This window comes from Babylonia areolata, chromosome 10 (assembly GCF_041734735.1).
Source record: "Babylonia areolata isolate BAREFJ2019XMU chromosome 10, ASM4173473v1, whole genome shotgun sequence".
NCBI classification, from domain to species: Eukaryota; Metazoa; Mollusca; class Gastropoda; order Neogastropoda; family Buccinidae; genus Babylonia; species Babylonia areolata.
Window position 1 is genome coordinate 2,504,715 of NC_134885.1, and position 20,825 is coordinate 2,525,539.

The 20,825-nt window shown below is 45.4% G+C and overlaps 1 protein-coding gene across 4 annotated transcripts; it reads left to right on the forward strand.

Moving 5' to 3' along the window:
* The first annotated feature begins 1,423 nt into the window (after nt 1-1,423).
* Nucleotides 1,424-19,755, forward strand: LOC143286709 (prestin-like). 4 transcript variants are annotated; one of them, XM_076594394.1, is made up of 8 exons: nt 1,424-1,946; nt 2,113-2,516; nt 12,114-12,337; nt 12,977-13,292; nt 14,068-14,217; nt 14,646-15,335; nt 16,542-16,792; nt 17,609-19,755. In XM_076594394.1, the coding sequence occupies exons 2-8, from the start codon at nt 2,496-2,498 to the stop codon at nt 18,231-18,233; spliced, it is 2,277 nt and encodes a 758-aa protein (XP_076450509.1). In that variant the 5' UTR covers nt 1,424-1,946; nt 2,113-2,495; the 3' UTR covers nt 18,234-19,755. The 4 variants fall into 4 exon arrangements, with proteins under 4 accessions (XP_076450509.1, XP_076450510.1, XP_076450511.1 ...); XM_076594395.1 differs by having other exon boundaries at nt 1,424-1,745; XM_076594396.1 differs by having other exon boundaries at nt 1,424-1,697.
* The last annotated feature ends 1,070 nt before the right edge of the window (nt 19,756-20,825 follow it).

The window sequence follows — 20,825 nt, forward strand, 5'->3', positions numbered from 1 at the left end:
AGGAGACCACTCTGATAGATAGACAAGGAGACCACTCTGATAGATAGATAGACCACTCTGATAGATAGATAGACCACTCTGATAGATAGACAAGGAGACCACTCTGATAGACAAGGAGACCACTCTGATAGATAGACAAATAGACCACTCTGATAGATAGACAAATAGAAACAGCATGCACTCAAGACCTGACTGGCGTGTTGGGTCATGCTGCTGTCAGGCATCTGCCTAACAGATGTGGTGTACCGTATATGGATTTGCCCGAACGCAGTGACGCCTCATGAGACGCCGCCATGAGAAAGTGAGCTGTGAAATACACAGAACGGTGAATCAGCCAGTTCACCGATTTAAAAATGTCGGAAGTGCTCCAAATGCAGACTATACAGCGGACCTCGTTTTTGTCACCTTCACCAAAAGACTGGCACTCAGACCACCATTCAAGGTCTGGTGAAAGGGGATGGGGGATGTTCAAAATAATCCTGGTCGTTGTGGGGAATCGAACCCGGGCCCCTCACTTCCTGGTCAGACAGTGTACCACAGGGCCACTGTTACACGTGATGTGACCAACTGGGTCCCTCACTTCCAGGCTTCTTCTTCTTCGTCCGTGGGCAGCAACTCCCATATGTGCAACTCCCAAAAGTGGAGTGATGGCCTAGAGGTAATGCGTCCGCCTAGGAAGCGAGAGAATCTGAGCGCGCTGATTCGAATCATGGCTCAGCCGCCAATATTTTCTCCCCCTCCACTAGACCTTGAGTGGTGGTCTGGAAGCTAGTCATTCGGATGAAACGATTAACCGAGGTCCTGTGTACAGCATGCACTTAGCACACGTAACAGAACCCGCGGCAACAAAAGGGTTGTTCCCTGGCAAAATTCTGTAGAAAAATCCACTTCGATAGGAAAAACAAATAAAACTGCATGCACTGATACTGTTCGGTTGGTTATAGACACAAGAACACACCCAGCATACACCTTGGAAATGGCTGCCTACAAACTCCAAAAGCCCACTCTTACATTGAGTGAAAGAGGACGGTGAATGTCTATGGAGGAATATACAAAATGGAGTCAGTTCACTACAACAACAGGAAATAGCTGCCTTTCTTTTCGTGAAATGCGGCATGGAGCTGTGAGTGATAAAATGACATGGGGGGCAACAGAAAGAGAGAGAAAGTGGTTCCAGTGGGTGATCTTGCTCCTCTCTTCCCGTGCGTCCCCCCCCCCCCATCCCCCATCACCCCGCCCCCAGACCCCCACCCCCCATCGCCCCGCCCCACGTTTTCTTTATGAAGATCGTCAGTGCGTCACGAGCCTCGAAATCGAACACACACACACACGTACGCACACACGCACGCACACACGCACGCACACACACACACGGGCTTGACGAGTGGACGTCCCAGAAGTCAGTCAGTCAGTCCCAAACCACAAACTCGGCCCACAAAAAGGCCGTTTGGAACAGTGTTGATTACGAGACGTACCCGCGTCCTTGCACACACACACACACACACACACACACCATGTGTTTGATACTGGCCAACCAAAACATCGACACATAGTCAGGCTGTGTGTTACGGGTGGTTTTTAAATCAAGCACGTGGCTTGGCCAGCTAACATCGTGACAATAATGGATACTTGTTTGCCATTCCTTCCAGAGGACTGCTCTTTCAGTTTCAGTGTTCGAAACGCTTTCTGTGATACACGTAATCATTGGTGGAGTAATGTGGATCAGCAGCTGCCAGTGATGTGATGTGTGTGTGCGTGTGCGCAGACAGCTTGGATTTGTACAGAGGGTGTATGCGTGCGTCGTGCGTGTGTGCGTGTGTGTGTGTACACGGACATTTTGGATCTTTATGGAGATGTGTGGGTACATTGTGGATGTGTAGGCTACAGAAGGAGCATGTTCATGGACATCGTGGATGTGTTATTTTATATATTCATATGTAAACATGGTGTGTTATTCATCTCATATATCTGTTTATGTGTTTGTCTTATTCTATTTTATTTTTCGTTTTTTGTTTTTATTTACTGGTTTATTTTATCAGTTCATTAATCCAGTCATCTATCTATTCACTTTTCTATCTTATTTTACTTCATTTCTTTTCATTTTCCCTCAAGGCCTGACTGAGCGCATTGGGTTACACTGCTGGTCAGGCATCTCCTTGGCAGATGTGATGTAGCGTACATGAATTAGTCCGAACGCAGTGACGCTTCCTTTTGTAACTGAACTGAACTGAACCATGGATGTGTACAGTGATAGTCTCCGAACGATGTGATGTGATGCGTATCAGACACTATGTAGTGCGTCAGCCATTCAGAGGTGTTGCCAGTCCAGGGAAAACTGTTCCTGGTTTTTAGGGAGACAGTGAGGAAGTGTGAAGTGTGAAGCCAAGAACACGTGCAGGGGGTGACTCTGGTGAAAAGCGGTGCAGGAGGGGGTGGGGTGGAGGTGGTGAAGTGGACAAGAGTGTGAGGTAGAAAAAATCTTTCTTCTTTCCAAGATGCTGAACGCCGCTTATCAGGTGAGTAAACAAGTAATGTTGGCTGGGTTGGGTTGTTCTGTGTTGTGCTGTGCTGTGTCGTGTTGTGCTGTGCTGTGCAGTGCTGTGCTGTGCTGTGCTGTGCAGTGCTGTGCATTGCAAAGCCATCGTCACATTTGGGTTGTGTCGCGTCATGTTCTGTCATGTGGCATCATATCATATCATGTCATGTGTTGTAGCATGCTGTATTGTTTTGGTATTGTGCTGCATTGTGTTGCATTGCACTGTATCACATTGCATTGTAATGGATTGGTTTGGATTGTACTGTATTGTGTTGTTTTGTGTTGTGTTGTATTGTGTTTTGTATTGTGTTGTATTGTATTGTGTTGTACTGTATTGTATTGTGTTGTATTGTGTTGTATGGTGTTTGTTGTATTGTGTTGTGCTGTGTTGTGTTGTATTGTAGTGTTGTATTGGGTTGTGTTGTGTTGTAGTGTTGTATTGGGTTGGGTTGTGTTGTATTGTGTTGTATACCTTCATTGACATTTGACACAAACCATTCACAGAAATAAACCGTGGAGGGAGGATGGGTGGTCAGTTTAAGTCTTCCACTAGAGCTGATGTCATTTCACATCACGTGACGGCGCCTGACTGACAGCAGATGAAGGACAGCTGCTTTCGGACACAATAAAATCAGGAATCGTACTCGCTAAACAAAATCTGTCAACATGATTCATTCCATTTCAATATTTGCCAGATTACAATTGTATAGACTTTATGAACAGAGATACTTATGTTTGCACTTGTATAGACTTTAAGAACGATGAAACTTGTGTTTCACAAAGCGTTCATTAAGTTAAGCAGGGTGGAGAATGCGGATGATGACAATAGCCGCCGCACAGCTCACTCCTGTACACAGCCACACACAGGTCCGTCTGCAACTGGGACCAGCTCCAGCTGTCCACAGGGAGCTTTTGATGGGAGGTCGCCATGAGGCCACTCACCAGAGGAGACCCTGCACTGCTCCCGAGTCACTTCGGTGGTGAACGATAGTGTCTGTTCTCTGGTTGAACAAGCGCAGGGCGCCACCTACTAATCCCGACACACACACACACGCACACACACACACACACACACCCGCCGCCTATTGTCGACAATAAATCGCTTTTTCACAGAACCTTTTCTTGGTTGCCGTAGATTCTTTTACGTGCGCTACTTGCATACTGCGCACGGAACCTCGGTTTGTCATCTCATCCCGAAGACTGGAACCCAGACCACCAGTCAGTAGAGGGGGTTGGGGTAAACATCCCGATTTATGTGGGACTCGAACATATGAACATTCGCGGCGACCTAGTCGGACGCGTTGCCACATGGCCACCACTCCACTGTGTGTTCAAACATCACGGAACTTTGTCTCTTTTTTCGTGTTAGAAGGGGACAGGAATAAACCGAGGTTTCTTTGAAAGGAAAAGAAAAATCAAATAATTTGTGTGTGTGTGTGTGTGTGTGTGTGTGTGTGTGTGTGTGTGAGAGAGAGAGAGAGAGAGAGAGAGAGAGATGCATAAGAGTACCCTTGATATCTCGGTTGCAAGATTATTCATTTTCATTATGTCTTTGTTTTTTAACTGAACATAATTACACTCACTTGGGGGTGGGGCGACACCCTTTCTGTGTTGGGACCCCTGTCTGGGATCAAGCAGTATCAGCGTGAACAGCGAGAAGTAATTAGCCTTAATGATAAAAACCCATGTCAACGCACGATTTGTCGCACTTTGCTAGACAAGGCCACAGACACAAGGAGACACAGACACACACAGAGACGGACGGCCAAAGACAGTGAGAGAATAGAGAGTGAGAGAAAAAAAAAACAGAGAGAGAGAGAGAGCGACAGACAGACACGGAGAAAAACAGAGACAGAAACAGCGACAGGCAGAAAGAGACGGATAGACAAATGGGAAGAGAGACAGAGAGAAAAACAGAGAGAGGGAGAGCGACAGACTGACAGAAAAACAGAGAGAGGGAGAGCGACAGACTGACAGAAAAACAGAGAGAGGGAGAGCGACAGACTGACAGAAAAACAGAGAGAGGGAGAGCGACAGACTGACAGAAAAACAGAGACAGCGACAGGCAGAAAGAGACGGATAGACAAATGAGAAGAGAGACAGAGACAGAGAAAGAGAGAGAGAGGGACAGAGACAAGAGAGTACACATCAAGAAAAATACTGATTCCACTCTCCTCCGCTGTCACACAACGCTTCGGGTTGCAAACTATTTAAATTAACACCCCACGTTCCACATCCCTCCTCAACTTTCTCACCTGTCTGTCAGAAAAAGTCATGAATCAAACTGACAAGTTTCACTGACACAGCTGGGTGGGAAGGGTGAGGAGGGGGGGGGGGGAGGGGTGCGGGGGGCAATAGAGATAGAGAGAGAAAAACAGCTTCACACTGAAACCAGCGGGTATGTGTGTTATCCATCTGTGTCGCTAGTCACGGAAGTTTTTTCCGCTCGGGTGGAAAATTAGATCCCGGGTAAGCAGGTTATAATAAAAAATAAGGGCAGCCAGTTATAATTTTTGTAAGGCACATTTAGTCTTCGAAAAATATCCAGGTTAAGCGTTCTCTCTCTCTCTCTCTCTCCCCTCTCTCTCTCCCCCCCTCTCTCTCTCCCTCCCTCTCTCTCCCTCGAAAAGCTACGGGTTTGTCAGCTTGATACAAATTCTGTTAATTTTTTTGAGTCATACTTAAAAGAAAGAAAACAGAGTATATTAGTAAACGGGACTTTTTCGAATGTGGGAATAACTAAATTGGGCATTCCCCAAGACCCTTTTTCCAAGACCCTGTGCTCGGCCCCTTATTGTTCAACCTTTATATCAATGATCTTCCATTATGTATCTCCTCATCTGCAATATCATGCGACATGTTTGCAGATGACTCTTCTCTTCATACATATGGAGTAAATTCAGAGCACATTAATGATAGATTACAAACCAGCCTAACCGAAGTATCCAACTGGTGTACAGAAAATAATATGCTCCTTAACCCAGAAAAAACAAAGAGTATGATTGTAGCCACTCGCCAAAAGCACCAGCGTGGCTTAAATCCGCTCACTTTGTCAATCGACGGCCAAGCTATTGAACAAGTTACAGAACATCGACACCTTGGTGTCGTTATTGACAACCAGCTAAAATGGGAGGCACATATCAGTTCTTTATCAAGGTCAGTTGCAAAAATTTTTTACCTATTATCCCGTTTAAAACATGTCGTCAGTCCAGAGGTTTCCTATTTCTTTTTCCATTCTCACATCATGTCTAGAATTAATTACGTTTCAAACGTGTGGGACAACTGCAGCGAAGTGCACATGAAAAAACTAGATTCTGTACACAGACGTTCTGTAAAACACCTCAATGGTGTTTTACGAAACACACGCAGTCATCAATATCAACTGCCAGCACCTCTTTCCTTGACAAAGCACCTAATATTGAATAAGTGCGTACTTATGCATAAAATTATATTCGGTAAATGCCCTACCTATCTACACCAAACCATTATCTGCTGTGAAACTCGCAACCCAAACTCCCGAAATGCGACTCTTACTCTACCCAAGCCAAGAACAGACCTTTATAAATCGAGTTTGGCATATTCCGGCACGCACTGCTGGAACAATCAATTGCCACTGACAATCCTTACAAACTATGTCGAAACGCGTCAATCAGTTGATAACGTATCACGCCATAGAATATTGTTTTCAGAGATTTTCTCTTTACAGTGGACACAAACAATCGAAATCAAACTCTAGTCTGGTCACGTCTACGATTCTGTATACTTACATGTATTACAAATTGTGAACCATCCTCACCCAACTTTTTTTTTCCCCACACTGATATATCTTTACATCTCTCTCTCTCTCTGTGTCTGTTTGTCTCTGTCTCTCTCTCCCCTCTGTCTCTCCCTCTCTCTGTCTTTCACATAATGTGTAGCATTCATGCTAGGGTTTTGTTGTTGTTTTTCCTTTGGTGTGTGTGTGTGTGTGTGTTAGTGCGTGCGTGTGTCCGTGTGTGTGTTACTCGCTTCCGTTACGTACAGATGTGAGCGATGTCGTGTCTCTCAGTTTGACGCTGTGTTATACTCGTACATTATAAATGTATTAAGTATTAAGTATAACTACATTTATATGCGTACATGTTTCTGTGTCTCTTAGAACAACGGCAGAAAGTGCTAATATCTTCACCGTTGGAAAATAAAGATTCATTCATTCATTCATTCATTCATTCTCTCTCTCACTCCCTCTCTCTCTCCTTGTGTCTGTGGCCTTGTCTAGCAAAGTGCGACAAATCGTGCGCTGACATGGGTTTTTATCAGTAAGGCTTATCACTTGTCGCTGTTCACGCCGATACCAGTTGATTCCCAGAAAGGGATCCCAACACAGAAAGGGTGTCCGCCCCCCTTCACCCCCCCCCCCCAAACTAAACCACCCCGGCTCCCGCTTTTTTTTTCTTCCCCACAACTTCCTCATCACGCTCCACCCCCCATTGACCACACCCCCATCCCCTCAAAACAGTGAGGAAAAAGAACACCACCAAACGTATTTTGAGCTGTTTGAAGTGTAGGCGTGTGGTATCCTTGCCTGCAAAGTGTCAAGGATGTCAGCTAGCTGCTCACTTATTTATTCCACCCCCGGGCTGATCAGATGCTTGGGAGAAAAAGGAAAGCAGGTGAGACGATAAACCAAGGTCCCGTGTGCAGCATGCACTTAGCGCACGTAAAAGAACTCACGGCAACAGCAACCCAAAAAATTCATGTTGAAAAATCCACTTTGATAGGAAAATAAATGCATTTGAAAACAGGAAAAAAAAAAGAAAAAAAAAGAAAGAAAAGAGAGAGAGAGATGTTGCACTCTAGCGACGCGTTCTGCCCAGAGAAATCTCCGACAAAAAAGTAATACAATACAGTTCAATGCCAATACAGTGCAACGCAATGCAATACAATACCATGCAATACAATGCCATGCAATATAATGCAATGCAGTGCAGTACAATACAATAGTGCAGTGCAGTACAGTAAAAGGAAACTGACGTGTACCGGTGTAGAATCAACTGGCCAGCTGTCAAATTGACGTGTAACGGTGTAGAATCAACTGGCCAGCTGTCAAATTGACGTGTAACGGTGTAGAATCAACTGGCCAGCTGTCAAATTGACGTGTACCGGTGTAGAATCAACTGGCCAGCTGTCAAACTGACGTGTAACGGTGTAAAATCAACTGGCCAGCTGTCAAACTGACGTGTAACGGTGTAAAATCAACTGGCCAGCTGTCAAACTGACGTGTAACGGTGTAGAATCAACTGGCCAGCTGTCAAACTGACGTGTACCGGTGTAGAATCAACTGGCCAGCTGTCAAACTGACGTGTAACGGTGTAGAATCAACTGGCCAGCTGTCAAACTGACGTGTACCGGTGTAGAATCAACTGGCCAGCTGACAAACTGACGTGTACCGGTGTAGAATCAACTGGCCAGCTGTCAAACTGACGTGTAACGGTGTAAAATCAACTGGCCAGCTGTCAAACTGACGTGTAACGGTGTAAAATCAACTGGCCAGCTGTCAAACTGACGTGTAACGGTGTAGAATCAACTGGCCAGCTGTCAAACTGACGTGTACCGGTGTAGAATCAACTGGCCAGCTGTCAAACTGATGTCTACCGGTGTAAAATCAACTGGCCAGCTGTCTGACGTGTACTGGTGTAGAATCAACTGGCCAGCTGTCAAACTGACGTGCACCGGTGTAGAATCAACTGGCCAGCTGTCAAACTGACGTGTACCGGTGTAGAATCAACTGGCCAGCTGACAGACTGACGTGTAACGGTGTAGATTCAACTGGCCAGCTGTCAAACTGATGTGTACCAGTGTAGAATCAACTGGCCAACTGTCAAATTGGTTTAACTCTCTCCATACGAACGGCGAAAGAGACGACGTTAACAGCGTTTCATCCCAATCACCATCATCAAAATATTGCAAGCGGAAGGCTCTTATACTGAAGAGGTGAATGTTGACAAAGAATACCACAATTCTGACGACGGAAGCTAAAGGTTGGGTCATTCAGACACCCACTGGACATCCGAGGGGTCTGTGTAGAGGAGAAGAGATGACTGGCCGTACTGAGTGAGTTAAACAGTATTTTATTTGGAACATGTCACAATACAACACAGATATCGATGAACAGGACAACAAGAAAATCTTATATAAAGTCCTGTCCTGATACATGTACATACTAAATATGTGACGGATGTCATCATAACTAGAAGTTAAGACGTGAACATACATGAGTTTTGAACGAAAATAAGCTGAGATATAAATAAAGTGAAGAAAAATGAATAATAAATGTGTGGTGGAAAAAGATGTCAATAGAGAGAGAACGAGAAACACCAATGCTGGGACACAAGCACAGCAGGACTGAATTTGGCCGACAAACAAAGCGGTGAAGGCCAACCGTCCCGCCGCAAAAAAAGCAAGCAAGCATGCCATCATGTATTCATATCATGAGCTGGCAAGTGAAAGGGCAGCACTCTTTCAGGCACATGCACTTACACATATGCATATAGACAGGATATTACTCATCATTAAAAAGCTTTGAATTAAATGCATGCAAACATTTATGGGTATAATTATGTATACGTACACACACATGCCCATCCACACACAAACACACACGCGCGAGCGCACACATACATACATACATACATACATACATATATATATATATACATATATATATACAGACACATATACATGTACATAAAAAGAGGGAATTGTCTGAATTAAGAATCGAATCGTTCACTTTGAGTAATAAACTTATGAACAGTTTCAAAGATGCTGACATTTATCTCAAGACTGAAGGAGGTGTTACCAAATAGTAAGTTATGTACAGTGATTTGTTCTTGTGGGAGATTATGAATAATATTTCTTTTATGTATGTTGTGGTTCGGACAGTACAATAGAAAATGCTCAGCTGTCTCTTGTGGAAAACTGCAAGCACAGGACGGATCATTCCTCATATGTCTATTATACATGTCAGAGTTTAATTCGCTCATACCAAGTCTCAGACGACAGTGAATAATTTGTTCTTTCCTTTTACCCAGATAATAATATGGTGGGACTGTAGTGTCTGTAGAGGAAAGGTAGCGTTTCAGTTGACTGAGAGACTGGGTCTGTTGAACAGAAAGAGAAAGGGTGTTCCAAATAGCTGTGGCTGAAGGGAAAAAAGTTCTGTTGAAAATGTCAGTGTGGTGTGGAGGGACGATTTTTTCAAATGGTCTTCGCCTGTGGTATGGGTTTACTGTTGACACGAGAGGGGGCAATAAGTGGGTAAGGTACTGAGGACAAATATTGTTGATGATTTTAAAGTACATTATTATGTTATGTCTACCACACCTTTCTTTTATTGAACAGAATCCTGATTATGCAAGCAATTTATCGTGGCTAGTACCACGTATGGTACCAATGATAATACGCAAAACGTGTAAGTCTTCCAACATTTTACATTGGTACTGTGCGAACTTGTCCCAGATTACATCAGCATAGTGAAAGATTGGGACGATGAAGGATCTATACATCGTTTCCAGAGCCCCCCTGGTGAGCTTGTACTTAAATGAACGAAGACAGTTGATCAGTAACCCAGCCTTACTAACGGTACTATCTATGTGGTCACCCCACCTACAATTGCTTTGCAGAATGACCCCTAGGTGCTTGTGTTGACTGTGCTGTGGTAAGTTGACACTTCCAAAAGTTAGGTCGTAGCATTCTACGTTTCCCCGGAATACATTTAGTAGTTCTGTTTTAGATTCATCAAATTTAACTTTCCATGTATTTGCCCAAACGTCTATTCTATTTAAGTCAGCTTATAGGGTTTCTTTTCTCGTGACAGGGCTTCTCATTGCAGAGACATGCTCGTGTCGTCAGCAAATAATTTGATATCAGAACTAATACTACAGACTATGTCATTGATTTTGTATTTGTATTTGTATTCCTTTTTATCACAACAGATTTCTTTGTGTGAAATTCGGGCTGCTCTCCCCAGGGAGAACGCGTCGCTCCACTACAGCGCCACCCATTTTTTTGTATTTTTTCCTGTGTGCAGTTTTATTTGTTTTTCCTGTCGAAGTGGATTTTTCTACAGAATTTTGCCAGGAACAACCCTTTTGTTGCCGTGGGTTCTTTTACGTGCGCTAAGTGCATGCTGCACACGGGACCTCGGTTTATCGTATCATCCGAATGACTAGCGTCCAGACCACCACTCAAGGTCTAATGGAGGGGGAGAAAATATCGGCGGCTGAGCCGTGATTCGAACCAGCGCCCTCAGATTCTCTCGCTTCCTAGGCGGACGCGTTACCTCTAGGCCATCACTCCACTGATATAGACTAGAAATAACAGTGGACCAAGAACAGATCCCTGTGGTACACCCTTAGGAAGTTTTAACTTAACTGACTGTGCACCTTTGATTAGAACTGACTGGTACCTGTCTGAGAGATAATCTCGAAACCAAACGAAGAGTTTTGCCTCTGATACCAGCAGCTTCCAGCTTAAGTAAAAGGCCTCTGTGCCACACACGATCGAAAGCTTTAGATATAAAAAAAAAAAAATATTGACTGAACAGGAATACTTTTATCGTAGTTATTTACTAAGTTGTCATAGATGATAAGAGGTTGGTTAATTGTCGAGTCACCATGAATAATCCCTGACTGTGTTTCCGAAATCAAGTTATTGGATGTAGGAAAATTATGAACATATTTGTGCACACATCTTTCAAAGACTTTTCCTACACAACTTAAAAGGGAGATCGGCCGATAATTAGTACATTCGTCTTTGGTTCCTTTTTTATGAACTGGTGTAACATTTGCTGTTTTCCAAAGCTGTGGAAATTTGCCTTCGTCCAAGCATCGGTTAAAGAATGTGCTGAGTGGAGCAGACATGACATCAACTGAAGCGACTAATAATTTGTTATGAATTAGGTCAGGGCCAGATGCCTTTTTTGTATCAAGATTACTAATAATGGTTTTCACTTCAAAGCTGTCAGTGTTATTTCTTCTATCTGTGTCGATTGTATACTACGTGTGGAAGAGGATGGTCTGTATCTACTAGTTTACACTGGTCTATAAAAAAAATTCATTAGATATGTTTGCTTTATCTAGACTGGAGTAGTATGTTTTTCCGTCGACGGTAACTTCCTTTTCCGTACCTTATCCACTACTTCATTTCTCACATTCCAGAAACTTTCCCAGTCACCCTGTTCGTTCGTTCTCATGCAGCTCTCACTTTGCTGTTGGATTATAGCCTGCTAATTGCATGACAACACACTGCACTGCACTTCACAGCACTGCATTTCACAGCACTACACTTCACTGCACTTCACTTCGCAGCACTTCACAGCACTGCACTTCACTTCACAGCACAGCATTTCACAGCACTACACTTCACTGCACTTCACTTCACAGCACTGCATTTCACAGCACTACACTTCACTGCACTTCACTTCACAGCACTTCACTTCGCAGCACTTCACAGCACTGCACTTCACTTCACAGCACAGCACAGCACTTCACAGCACTTCACTTGACAGCACTGAATTCCATATAAACGGTGGATGCAGGCGGACGAAGAGGGGATGGGGGACCACGGGGAGAAAGCAGAGCTGTCATCTTTGGGAACGGAACCGCTGGTCTTCCGGCGTCAGCTGCACACACGGGAGACAATCGAGGAGATCTACACGGACCAATCAGAGCCCCAGACAGCCTGTGGCGTCATCAAGAAAGCGTGCCAGCCCTCCCCACAATGCATGGGCCGCCATGTGTTGGGCTACTTTCCGTTCGTCAGGTGAGTCTTTCACACGTTGTTTTCATCTTGGATTGAAATGTATCGTTTCAATCAAATCGAGACAGACTGATCACAACCATTTTGTGAAATGCAAGTTTCCCATACTTGTGAAATTTTATGCTCGTCAATGTAGGTTTCTGAGGAATAGCGCTTTGAGTTTGCGTTGGATCCCTGCCCTAGTTTCACCATGTTCCATGAAGGTTGTGGTGATCAAAGCGCTGGATCCCTGCCCTAGTTTCACCGAGTTCCATCCCCGGATTGGGCGCACCTGGTGGGTTAAGGGTGGAGATTTCTTTCCCTCTCCCAGGTCAACATATGAGCAGATCTCCTTAGTTGCCTGAACCCGCTTCGTGTATACGCATGCAGGATATCAAATACGCACGTTAAAGATCCTGTAATCCATGTCTGTGTTCAGTGGGTTATGGAAACAAAAACATACCCAGCATGCATCCCCCCGAAAAACTGAGTTTGGCTGCTTACAAGGTGGTGGTAAAAACGGTCATAGACGTAAAAGCCCACTCTTACACACAAGCGAACGTGGAAGTTGCAGCCCTCGAAAGGAGAAGAAGAAGTAGAAGTGGAAGAGGAGAAGGAGGAGGAGGAGTTTGCCACTGTAGTGGTACGTGTTGGACAATTCAGGTTTCTGAGGATGTACCAGTGGAGGAAGTGGGTGGTGAGTGACGTCATCGGCGGCCTCTCCGTGGGCTTCATCCACCTGCCCCAGGGCCTCGGCTTCGGCCTCCTGGCCTCCCTCAGTCCCGTGTACGGCCTGTACACCACCTTCTTCCCCATCCTGGTCTACCTGCTGTTCGGCACCTCCCCCCACATCTCCATGGGAACCAACGCCCTCATCGCTCTGCTGACGGCCAACCTGGTCACTCGGGAAGCCGACAGCTTCCGGTCAGCCCTGGGGACCAACGCCACCTGGTCGTCCGAGGAGGAGCTGCAGTACAAGGTGGGGGTCCATTGTCATGGTGACTGACTGACTGCAGTGTGAGGTGTTGCCATGGTGACTGACTGCAGGGTGAGGTGTTGTCATGGTGACTGACTGCAGTGTGAGGTGTTGCCATGGTGACTGACTGACTGCAGTATGAGGTGTTGGCATGGTGACTGTAGTATAAGTTGGGTCCGTTTTCATAGTGACTGACTTTCTGCAGTATAAGGTGGGTCAACTGTCATGTTGACTGAGTGCTGTTTGAGGTGTTGTCATGGTGACTGCAGTGTGAGGTGTCATGGTGACTGACTGCAGTGTGAGGTGTTGCCATGGTGACTGACTGCAGTGTGAGGTGTTGCCATGGTGACTGACTGGCTGCAGTGTGATGTGTTGTCATGGTGATGACTACAGTGTAAGGTGTTGTTATGGTGACTGCAGTATAAAGTGGATGTGTTGCCATGGTGACTGATTGCAGTGTGAGGTGTTGTCATGGTTACTGCAGTGTGAGGTGTTGTCATGGTGACTGCAAGATAAGGTGGATGTGTTGTCATGGTGACAGTTGTGTAATGCATTGTCATGGTGTCACCTGCACGTTTTTTTGTTATATGCAAATTTTGTACACACTTGCAGAAGCACATACACACGTTTTAACACATGCACGAAAGCACACACACACACACACACACACACGCACACACACGCACACACACACACACACACTCGAGCACACACACATACTCATATGTACACACTGGACTCCCTTCTGAAAGACAGAGGTGGCTGTATCGGTGGGCAGGTGGGGATTGCCGCAGCGTCCTGTTTTCTGGGCGGAGTGATCCTGCTGGCTATGGGACTACTTCGTCTGGGTTTCATCACCAACTTCCTGTCCAAGTCTTTCATCGGCGGATTTACTTTTTCTGTTGCCATTCATATCACAACGAGCCAGGTAATCCTTGTCTCTGATGATTGAATACGTGCTAAAGTTCCAGAAGTACATTTCAGAACTCTGTTGAGTATCAATTAACTGTGTAAACAAGCGCTGAATAGCATTGTGCATATCTTGAGACAGGGATATATCATATGTGCAACAACAACAAAAATGTAATCGATTTGTGCTAGCAATTACGGTGTATCATTTTACACATCTTTGACCAAAACATTCATTTTTGACAGAACGGTTATGTTTTTTGTTTTTTTGTTGTTTTTTTTATCTGGGGATTCTCTTTTGTTAAAGGCCTATAGATAACCAGAAGAATATCACAAAACGAGACATCTTTAGAAAGAGGAAAATATACGCCATAGAAATCAATACGTGTTTGTTTGTTTTTTATCACCTTTTGATGCTGCCTGATTTTCTCTACATGTTTTGTTCAGATAGTAAAGATGCTCAACGTCCAAATAAAAGGCCACTCCGGATATGGAAAGCTGGTGCTGACCTGCATCGATATCTTCAAGAACATCACTGACGCCAACCCAGCTGACATCATCGTAGGTCTGATCTGCATGGCCATACTGCTGGCAGTGAAGATCGGGATCAACGAGCGGTACAGGCACAAGCTGAAGATTCCCGTCCCCATCGAACTACTCGTCGTCATTGTCTCCACCCTCATCTCCCACTTTGCGGAGCTTCACGACAAGTTCGGGCTGGGCATTGTCGGGGACGTGCCTGCCGGTCTGCCAGCTCCCACCCTGCCAGACATGGGGAGTCTATCCCGGGTGGCTACCGACGCCTTCGTCACGGCCATCCTGATCTTCGCTCTGACCATCTCCCTGGGCAAGCTGACGGCCAAGCTGCACGACATCACCATTGACGACAACCAGGAGATGGTGGCTTACGGGCTGTGTCTGCTGGTCGGGGGGTTCTTCCAGAACTTTCCGTCCTGCACCGGCCCCCCTCGCACCATGATGCTCAGCTCCATGGGCTCAAAGAGCACGTTCAATGGCGTGACGTCAGCCATGTTCATTCTGCTCGTGCTGCTCGTGGCGGGACAGCTCTTTGTGTCGCTGCCCATCGCCATGTTGGCCGCCATGATCATCGTGGCTATGAAGGACCTCCTGCTGCAGGTAAACCTTGGTGATCTTGGATCAAAGACTGGTGTCATGTGTCTAAAGACCTGACATTTTTGGCCCCAAATCCTGGCTTCTTGTGGCCCCAAAACTTGACCTATCATAGTCCAGTGTCCTGGCTTCTTGTGGCCCAAAGTCCTGGCTTCTTGTGGCCCCAAAACTTGACCTATCATAGTCCAGTGTCCTGGCTTATTGTGGCCCAAAGTCCTGGCTTCTTGTGGCTCCAAAACTTGACCTATCATAGTCCAGTGTCCTGGCTTCTTGTGGCCCCAAACTTTACCCATTGTAGCCCAAAGTCCTGGCATTTTGTGGCTCCAAAACTTGACCTATTATAACCCAAAGTCCTGACATTTTGTGGCTCCAAAACTTGACCTATCATAGACCAAAGTCCTGGCTTCTTGTGGCCCAAACCTCTGACGTGTTGTTGCCCAAAGTCCTGACGTTTCGTGCTAAAAAAAAACCCCTGGCTCTTTGTTGTCCAAAGTCCTGACTTCTTATGGCCCAAAGACCTGACGTGTTGTGACACAAAGATCTGACGTGTTGTGGCTCTAAGACTTGATATATTGTGACACAAAGACCTGAGGCATAGTGGACCAAAGACCTGACATGTTGTAACCCAAAGGCCTGACTTCTTGTGGTCCAAAGACCGAACTTGTTTGGCCCAAAGACATCTTGTGGCCCAAAGTCTTGAGTCCTTGCTGTCCAAATGCCTGACGCATTGTGAACCGAAGACCTGATTTGTTGTCGCCTAAAAATCTGACATTTTGTTGCCAGTGACCTGACGTATCGTGGCCCAAAGACCTGACATTGCTGACCTTTATTTAACGCAAGCCGCTCGATGGAACAAGAAGTTTTCTTTTTATACGGCTCTCGCGTATGGCTGCAGTCAGGTTCTGCTCTATGCTTGTCATTCTTTACATGCTGTTCTGGGTGAATGAGCTTGAGTCTCTTTTCAGAAAAAAAATCTTTGAAGATATTGAGTATTTCCATATGCCATTTTTACCAGTGCCCACCCCCGAATAATTACATAGTGTTAACATTCACTTGACGAAGATTTTTAAAAGTATGCGGAACTAAGGAATTATGGGTAGATTATGATATAAGATTTCACTTTTTGTTTCAAAAATTGATAAGAAAAGATTGTTGATTTAAAATAAACCAGACGTGTAAAATTAAAACTTTCCAACCAAATTTTTATTGCAGATTCGTAACTTGAAGTCACTGTGGAACGTCAACAAAGCAGACTTCTTCATCTGGGCCGTGACCGCTGCCGTCACTATCTTTGGTGACCTTGACCTTGGACTACTGGTGGGCGTGGTCTTCTCCATGGTGACGGTGATGGCGATTGGTCAGCTGGCCAGGGGCAGGCTACTGGGCAAGGCGGCCAGTGAGGACCTGGTGTTGTCACTGAGCCGGAAAGGGGTGTGTCCTGTGCCGGGGGTGAAGATCTTCAGGTCAGTTTTTACTGCTTCCTGTTGCTGGGAGGGATTCATGTGTGTGTGTGTGTGTGTGTGTGTGTGTGTGTGTGTGTGTGTGTGTGTGAGAGAGAGAGAGAGAGAGAGAGTGTGTGTGTGTGTGTGTGTGTTTGTTTGTGAGTGTGTGTGTGTGTGTGTGTATGAATGAAGTAGTGTCAGGTGGTGAATATACAAGGCTGGTTTGGAAACCCCAAATATACCACATTGTATACCTTTTCTCCCCCTCCCAAAAATTTAACTCTCGTCACAAACTACAATTTGTAGTATCATGGTGGTATGGTTGTGGTGGTGGTGGTAGTAGCAGTAGTACTAATAGTTGTAATTATACACTTTCACATGTCATACTCCTAACTGCCAACAAGAAAAAGATAAATAAGTATTTTTTTTTTAACCCGAGGGAAAAACGTGCACCCTCAATTCATTCTTTATATGTGGAAGGGGAATGTACTCGCAATACTGATGTGTGATTGTAATGCAGTTTGACTGATTTGAAAGTGCTATATACATGTATCATTATTATTATTATTGTTATTATCATTATCATTATTATTGTCATCATCATTATTAGTATTATTATTATTATTATTATTATCATCATTATCATAATTGGTGGTGGTGGTGGTGTTAGTGGTGGTGATATTATTATTATTATTATCATCGTTACAAAACAAAAAAAAAACAAACCCAAAAACCCCAAATAAACAAAACAAAACCGAAACCGAACCCACCATATCCAACCAATGCTGATGTTCTAACACTGGGCCGGGGGCGTGGGGAACGGTGAGGGTGTTGCAGGTTCGAGTCCGCGCTCTACTTCGCCACACAGGAGCGCTTCAGAAGCCAGCTGTACCGGCTGGTCTTCAACCCGTCCTCGCTCCCTCACAGCGCCGACACCGACACCGTCGTCCTACCCCCGGCCTCTCCTCCCGATGAACACTCCCTTCCCCAGCACAGCGACGGAACCCTGGACACTGGCTGCTGTCACGGCGGCAGGAAACTCGCCAACGACACACCCGCCGCCCTGCGCAACGAGAAGGAAGAGGTCAAAGAGAAAGAAGGTATCAAGGACAAAGAAAAGGTCAAGGACAAAGAAGGTGTCAAGGAGAAAGAAGAGGTCAATGACAAGGAAGGGGTCAAGGACGCGGAAGAGGCGGGTCCCTGCACACCTCAGCACGTGATCGTGGACTGCTCGGCCATGACGTACATCGACGTGGCGGGCGTGGACATGCTGACGCTGGTCGTGACGCAGTTCTCGCGCGTGGGCGTTGACGTCATGCTGACGGACGTGCCCGGGCCCACGCTGGGCACCCTTCAGCGGGCAGGCTTCCTGGAGAAGGCGGGCAAGGACAAGGTCTTCTTCTCCGTCATGGATGCCCTGCAGAGGGTGCAGAGAGCGGAGGCCTGCTCCGTCAGACTGTAGGGACGTGGAAGAGATCCTCGTCAGGGTGTGGAGAAATGGAGATGGCAGGGGGGGAGAGGAGGGGGGAGGGGTGTGGAGGTGACTGTCAGTAAGGGGTGGTGGGTTGGTGAGGGCTGGTCGTAAAGGAACGTGTTGTGGTGGACCTGAACTAGGTATTGTCGTCTTCACGTGGGGGTAAATCTGACTCACTCTGTGTTCAATCAGACAAAAGCTGTCGCTGTTTCTCTCTCGCCCAGTGTGTGTGAGTGAAATTTCTCTCTCCCTCTCTCTCTGTGTTCATAAGTTGTTGTTGGATGATCGTTGTTTAACTAGTGGCTACAGTTGTTGCTGTCTGGCTCAACGCTCGGCTTAAATCAGAAACTGACACAAGCTTACAGTTGGGCCAACAGTAAAGTGAGACCTGTATCGTCAATGGTTTCTCCACTACAAAGGGAAGTCATTCACAGCTTAGTCTTTTGTAAAGGACTATGACTCTCAGACCAGAAGGCAAGTTTGCATTGGCACTCAGTACTGCAGCCATGGTGGTAAGTTAGCCTTTGAGAACCATCCCAACACCGACTGTCCTAAAACATTCTTGACCAAGAGAGTGGAGAAATAACTTGGGCAAGACACTCTCTATTATAAACAAATTCTAGCCCAGATAGTCAGGACAACAGGTGCCTCCTCTGCTGTCCTGATGGTCTTAGTTGGACACGACTGACTGTCATACATATACATACAGTAATTGTTCAGCGAATCGACTTTTGGTCACTTTTAGGATGAAAGGACTGGTCATTATTCAGACTGCGTAGTGTTTTTCATTACTATTCTCGAATGTGGCATCTTTTAAAATCAGTTTGAATGAATAAGGTGTCTGTAATCTGAAGTCTTTATCTAATTGGATGTTATAGTGTGCCAGCAGTGTCACCCCCACCACCCACACTCTGTCCCCTTTGACTTGTGTCAGTGGGATACCTTGAGAAGGCAATGAGGAGATTTGTTTGGTAATGGTAACACACCATTTAATTGAATGATGGGTAACATGTGTTGAACACAGGGTTGTATTGGTCAGTGATATGTTTTGTGCACAGTTAGTCAGTATGGTATGTCACTGTTGGTGGCAGGTAAGCTTGATGAAGCTTGTAAAGTTGTATTGCCTCACCTAGATTTATGTGTGAGAGGGGTGCATACTGGTGGACATGTGATGAAAGGTGCTGAGACTGTGAGAGGCTATAGGCCTTTCATGTCAGTGATGTCAGGATATTTTGAGAGTTTCTGACCTGGGTTTTGGATTTGTGTTTTGTGTTCCAGGTGTGCTGCTTTAGGTGTAGGGTGAACTTTTTACTGTGTGCTGCTTGTAGTTGTAGGTGCTGCTTGTAGATGCTGCTTGTAGGAAGTACTTGAAGTAGGCAGTGTGTGCTGCCTTAGTGTGTGTTGCTTTTGCTAAGTAGGGTGAACTGCTTAGTGTGTGTGTTGTATTGTAAAGTAAACACTGTATAAAAACCACTCCATGTGGCCCTGCTATTGATGTGAGGAGAGAGTGAGTGAGTGCATCATCAGTCGATCCTATATCCCCCTGTCTGCTCCACTCTCTCTTGGAATCGAACCACACTCCCGAACAGTTTGTTTTTTTTTACATGGAGAACATGTTAGATCTGTATTTTGTTGTATCACGTTTTGTCACAACAGATTTCTGTTTGAAATTCTGATTGTTCTTCCCACGGAGAGCTTGTTGCGACAGTGCAACACCCACCCACCTTTTTTTCGGCCTGGAAGTGTAAGAGTCATACTATCAAAGTGGATTTCTCCACAGAAGTTTGCCAGGGACGTGTTTTGTTGCCGTGGGTTCTTTTACGTGCGCTAAGTGCACGCTGCGCTCGGGACTTGGGTTTATCGTCTCATTCGAAAGACTAGCTCCCAGACCACTACATAAAATTTTGTGGATGTAAGAGTAAAAATCTGGTTCGTTGCGGGATTCGAACCCACACTAGCATCCTAGTCGGATGCATTGCCTCTGGGACAGCATTCGGTGTGGATAAGGACAAGATGCCCAGTGAGACTGTTAGAAAGGTGATGGATCGGTGTGTGGACTGGGGGTGTTACTTTCCTCAGCATGTTCCATTTATCTATTCTTTTCGCTGTTTTGGTTCATTTTATTCATTTGTGTTTTTGCATTTTGCGCTTTCGTGGTTTACCTTTGATTGTCTTGCTTTCAAAGATTAGCATTGGTCGGTTGTTGTTTTTATTGGATGATTACTTTTTGAAATATTAAGTTTTTTGGTTAATTACTTTTTTTTTTCTTCTTTCTTTTTGCCAGGTGAAGCCTTTTTTGGTGTGGGGAGCAAGGGTGGGGAGGTTGAGAGGTGTGATTTCATGGTTTGTCTGTTTCACTGCAGATGCATAGCAGGGGACAATGAAAGATTTGAAAGTACCATCACAGACGCACACGCACTCGCACACACATATAAACACACACACACATTTCTACGCACACAGACACACGCGTGCGTTCACTTACACGCGCGCATGCTTAAGCGACAGAGATAAATCAATCCCACCCACCCCTTTTTTTTAAATCCATTTTCTTCACCAATCATTCGGCAATATCAAAAC